This window comes from Triticum urartu, chromosome 4, assembly GCF_003073215.2.
Source record: "Triticum urartu cultivar G1812 chromosome 4, Tu2.1, whole genome shotgun sequence".
Taxonomy (NCBI): domain Eukaryota; kingdom Viridiplantae; phylum Streptophyta; class Magnoliopsida; order Poales; family Poaceae; genus Triticum; species Triticum urartu.
In genome coordinates, this window is record NC_053025.1 from 412,157,540 (window position 1) to 412,162,808 (window position 5,269).

At 49.9% G+C, this 5,269-nt stretch overlaps 1 protein-coding gene across 6 annotated transcripts; it reads left to right on the top strand.

Annotated features, from left to right (window-relative positions):
• The first annotated feature begins 466 nt into the window (after positions 1-466).
• LOC125551816 (protein ENHANCED DISEASE RESISTANCE 4-like) lies at positions 467-4,231 on the top strand. Of its 6 annotated transcripts, none has more exons than XM_048715182.1 (4): positions 467-914; positions 1,221-1,261; positions 1,736-1,965; positions 2,133-4,231. In XM_048715182.1, the coding sequence occupies exons 3-4, from the start codon at positions 1,845-1,847 to the stop codon at positions 3,962-3,964; spliced, it is 1,953 nt and encodes a 650-aa protein (XP_048571139.1). In that variant the 5' UTR covers positions 467-914; positions 1,221-1,261; positions 1,736-1,844; the 3' UTR covers positions 3,965-4,231. The 6 variants fall into 6 exon arrangements, with proteins under 6 accessions (XP_048571139.1, XP_048571135.1, XP_048571140.1 ...); XM_048715179.1 differs by lacking the exon at positions 467-914 and adding an exon at positions 941-1,070; XM_048715180.1 differs by lacking the exon at positions 467-914 and adding an exon at positions 958-1,074.
• Positions 4,232-5,269: the final 1,038 nt, after the last annotated feature.

A 5,269-nucleotide genomic window follows, 5' to 3' on the forward strand; every position in this document is an offset into this window, starting at 1 on the left:
GTATGTGCCACTCATTGGCGGGCTAGGAAAGGAGTGGGCGGGCGTCCCACGTGTCCGCGCTGACGCAAATGAGGTCCAAGTTTGAGCCACAGATGGACGAAAAGTGAACGCCGTCCGTTTGGATCGACGTGTTGGGCCAATTTTTGTGTCCGTTTCGATTCAAACAGATACACGTGAACAAGATGGATGAACGGGTTAGAGTTGCTCTAAAGGATGAAACTGGGAAGGCAGCAAAGAGGCTACGGTCGCGGAGGCAAGCACGCGTGGATTAAGGGGGCGGCTCGGCCCCACACGGTCCCAGCGTCCCGGCACTGCAGCATCCAGTACCACGAGCTGAGGAGTTGGACGTGGCGGCGAGGTGCACCGGAGCCCCCTACCCACCCCACCCACCAGGAGCACTACCGAGCACAGCCGCGGGACACAGCCGGCCGGTCAACCTCTCCCTCTCCCTGTCCCGAGTCATTCCGTTGCGCTGTTATTTTACACCGCGCGCGCGTGTTTGACCGCGGACTCTCCCTCCTTCCTTCCCTCCCGTGTTCTCTCTTCTCTCGCTATCGCTCTCCGCTGGCAGCGCGCGGCGAAAGTCTTCCCCGCTGCGCGCAACCCCGTTCAGACCGGGGATCGGGGCATTAAAACTTCCTTCCTACCACCAGTCAACTCTCCTCCTCCTCCTCCTCCTCCACTGTGTTGTGTATATACTACTCCTACTCCTACTCTGCTTGACCTGACCTGACCTGACTAGCGGTGAGCGCGGGGGCGGGCGTGGAACTTCCGAGAACTCGAGTTGCAATTGCGGGAGACGGCGACCACGGGCAGGGCTGGTTGCACAAACTCCCCATCTTGTGGTGATTGTTGCGCCTCCCGGGGAAGAGTGGTGGAAACCACGAGGAGGAAGCATCCAGGGAACGGGAAAGGTGACTTCTTGGCTTCTTCCCCTCTTCCTCTTCATCTTCTTCCTTCCGCATTCGGTGCCTTTCCAGAGCCTAGTTTTTCCCCCCTTCCCTCATCTCCTCCGTTTTATTCTTTCTCTCCGTCTCGAGCTGGCTTCGAGATTACTCTCTTCATGTGCAGTAAGTCAGTATCGATTGCTCTGTCTTTTTTTTTTCTTTCTACTAGGTTGCAACTCCATATAGCACATAAGATTTTGTTTCCGAGATACGTACGAACATGTAAGATTCTCCGTCCGTTCCTTATGGAGATCCTACTTTGGATTTCGGCAGGTGTACGTGCTACTACCAACCAACCAACATGCCAAAATAAGGTACCAACAATCAGTACCTTATTACTCTACTAGTACTCGACGTCTTTGTCCCAGTAGATTAATTCTGGATGAGCAAGACAAAGGGATCCCAACAATCACTACCTTCCGATTTGTTTCTTTCTCTAATCGGCCAATTCCTCCCTAGTAGCCAATAGGCCAAAACGCCTATTTGCCTACTGATGATTTCAATGTTTCAACTGCGAAGGCAGTACGTGGTGCAATCTTGCCCCTGCATTTCTTGGTCCGCAGCCGATCTTGTTTTTCACACAAACAGCAGCTAATCTTATTTGTATGTGGTTCTGGAACTGTATTTCTTGCACCACCTTGTGTTTTATGTTTCTTCAGATTTGTTTCATGCTACGGATACATGTTATTCACGTTCAGTGGGCTTTGAATTTTTTAGACAGGTTTTCATGCTATTAGTCCAACCAGGTGCTAGTGGAATTTGATCATGTTTCTCTTGAATGTTTGCAGATACAGAAACTCTGGATTCTGGACCTGGTATCAGTTTGGTGGTAGCTGGTAGATAACTACTGCCTGGAAATATTGTGCTCTGGGTGATGCCCTTGGTCTTTCTTGTTTGATGGCAAGTGCAAACACAGGCGGCTTTCGCCTTGTGAGGTGCCCAAAGTGTCTTAACATTCTACCTGAACCTGCAAATGTTTCAGTCTACCAGTGCGGTGGATGTAACACCACTCTTAGAGGTACGAATTCCATGCTACACTCAACTAGCGAGGTTTCCTCCTTATGAACTAACCCCTCCGATCCATATTAATTGTCGCTATTTTAGTACAAATACACACAAATCGGTTTGCCCATTAGTTTCTGAGGAATTGATTGTTCTTTTTGGCGTGTGTTTACATTTATGCAGCTAAAATCCTTGTCAGCGATGCACAAAATGTGGCTACCAAACAAGTTCGACAAGACTCTGGGGATTACTCTGTTGTTCCCTCTGTGAGCAATGGGGTGTCGACAAAACAAGTTCGGCAAGACTCTGGTAATTACTCTGTTGTTACCTCTGCGAGCAATGGGGTGTCTCCCCAAAGCAACGAACTGGGTTCCATTGGTGCAGCTGCGGATGATTCCATAACTCTTGGTGCTCCAAGCACCGAGATCGAGCAAGAGGGCAATGACATCGGAAGCAGCGAGAAGGGTGATATTATGTCAGATGAGGAGAATGTTATGGACGTTGCAAATACTGAAAGCAGCAAAGACGACAGTTCTGATGGCCAGGACACCAATGGAGAAGTAGAAGATCTTGCTGCCCTTGTACAACCCAGTGGGAATGGCACACATATAGTGGATTCTGACAAAGAAGAGAACGAGCAAAGTGCAGGGAATATAGAGGCTTGCGAGATAAACAAAGATGGTAATATGGAAAGCAGACTGAATACCTCAGAACAGAACATACCGTTATCCGAGGAAAGAGAATTAGCTAGCAATTTGCCAGAATCTGAGGAGAGTGGAGCACGCAAAACTGAACCCGCGGCAAGCAAGAGAAGCAAGCTCGTAAGGGTGCATTCTCAGTCTTGTGATCTCCGAGAAGTGCCTGGAGTATCAGTTGACTCCCTTGCTTTCCACTCTTCCCGGACTTCATTCCAGTCAAAAAGCTTCAGGGCAAGCGAACCCCTTCAATCGAAGATTATGAAGACGGTGGATGAATTGAAAGGTGACCTTTCTGAAATCTTCAATGAACCTTCAGATTGCAAGCCAAGGGCACACCGTCCACATCCGCTGAAACAAGATGGTTACAGCCAACCTCTTACAGCTTATCATCCTGCTGTCAAGCATTCTGGCTATGCATCTCGCCTGAGCAGGTCTGGCCAAGTTGCTCCCCATGGCCATGGACCGCCCTTACCGCGGTATGGCCGGCGCAGCGCCTACTCATACATTCGCAGTGGGCAACTGGAAATGAGACCTTGCCCTCACCAATGCCACCACAGCTGCCGCCCACCTTGTTGCAGCTCCTGGAAACAAGAACCTGCACCGCAGAAGCCACCAGCTATGGAGACAAAGCGGCGGCCTGCCTCGAGAAATCTCTGCCGGCCAGTCCTACGGGGCGCGCCGTTCGTCCTTTGCTCGAACTGTCTGAGGCTCGTCCAGCTGCCCACCGATTTTGCCATTCCGAGCAGAGGAACACGCAGGCTGCAGTGTGGCTCCTGCGCGCAAGTTCTCTCCTACTCGTACAGAGACCCCAACAGAAAGAAACTTGAGTCACCATTTGGGGGCGATGAGTCCAGCACAGATGACTCGGAAATTCACCAGGTAGGCGATGACCATAACACTGGTGTCCATCAAGCTGAACCATACTCGTACTCGTACTCGGAAGAATACGGCATCTCGGCTGGTGTGAGCTATTCTACCGAGGACGAACGGCCCCTGCATGTGTCAAGGAACTCATCTTTCAACACCATTGATGAAAGAAGTGGCAAGGAGTCTAAGCTTCATCGGTTGATGGGGTACTCTTCAGCGAGTGAGCTGATGCGGCATTCTCCTGATCTGTATGAGAGTTTCAGCAGACGAACGCCTAATGCAAGAACATATGACGTGAAGGGGAAAGGCGTTTGCATGACTGACGGTTCAGATGCTAAACATGGTGCGGTGAAGGGATCAAAAGCAAAAGAGAGAAGAATGGGCTTGCCATTCCAAGGGATGTTCAAGAAAGGGATTCATGGACTGGAATCTCTCAAGCTCGGGTCATAGGTAATTTAACTTCGTTTGTCAGGACTCAGGATTGGCGAGTTTAGGAGAAAGCATACATGCAGGGTGAGTTTTTGGAATGATGATAGAGTGGTAGCTATTACTGTAGTACTAGTAAGCATTCTAATGAATGTGTGGGCTCACTTTAGTTGTCTGCCATTCATCTGTCTACAAGGCTCTACTTGTTTGGCGATTATGTGTGCTCTTTGATGTGTGATCAAATTCTCGACGTTTGTGATTGTATGTATAGACGAAGGAATTTGTGCTTTATTAGTTCTCCATTTTGTTGGCTTTGATCTTGACGGGGAGATGTTGTGCCTTTTTACCCCAAGAAGACAACTGAATCCTTGAATTTGTTGGCTTTATTATCGCCCTTGTCATGGCTTTATTCTTTGTAAACCTTACGCAGGAGGTTTTTTTAGCAAGAAGGATGAATCTGGTCATCACGTAATCGACGGTTTACACACATTTTAAAAGCCAAACCAGAGGTAAAGATGGAAGCGTGGAACTAAAGCACACGAAACTTCGGTTGCTGCATGCAAGGACGACCTAGTTCGCAAAGATTACATCACGGCATCTCCAACGCCGACCTCTAAAACAAACGCCGCATCTATCCGGGGACCGGTTCGGACAGGAGTCCAGGCACCTGTCCAGGCATTGATACGGGAGCCGGCCATCCAAAGTAACTAGCCACAAACATCCTACCACATTTGAACAAACCGGACAACTTCCATTCAAGCTTAAGTAAATTTTACATAAAATCGAATGATTTTTATTTAAACCTGAGTACATTCATTACATTTTGACATATTTCAACTAAATGATTTTTGACATATTTCAACTAAATGCTCATCGGTGTCCGCTTTCCACAACATGTCTTCTCCATGTCCGACAACAAACTTGCTGGCAGGCGATGAGCCTCGGGAATTGAAGCTTCAGCGGGACGAGAAGAATAGTGGCTTCCACCTCTGCGAAGGGGGCAAGCTCACCGGTTGTGAAGCCCGGATAGACGGTGGCGGTGGCCTTTCTGGGACCCAAGCGGCGGTGGCCTCTCATGTTTTACTCTTCCTCGCTATCGGCGACGGCCATGGACGTGTCGGCCTCGTCGTCCTGGCGACGGAGCGCGACCTATGCGGAGCTGGCGCCATCCCCGGTGGCATCATCAAATTCCTCCGCCACCACGTTGATCTCCGCGAACATAATGTCTTTCACCGCCTGCATGATGCGCAACTGCCATCGCTCGCCGCGAGGGGTGGGGGGGGGGGTGGGGGGCGCGTATGGTGCGGTGGGTCATGAGCAACGCCTTCT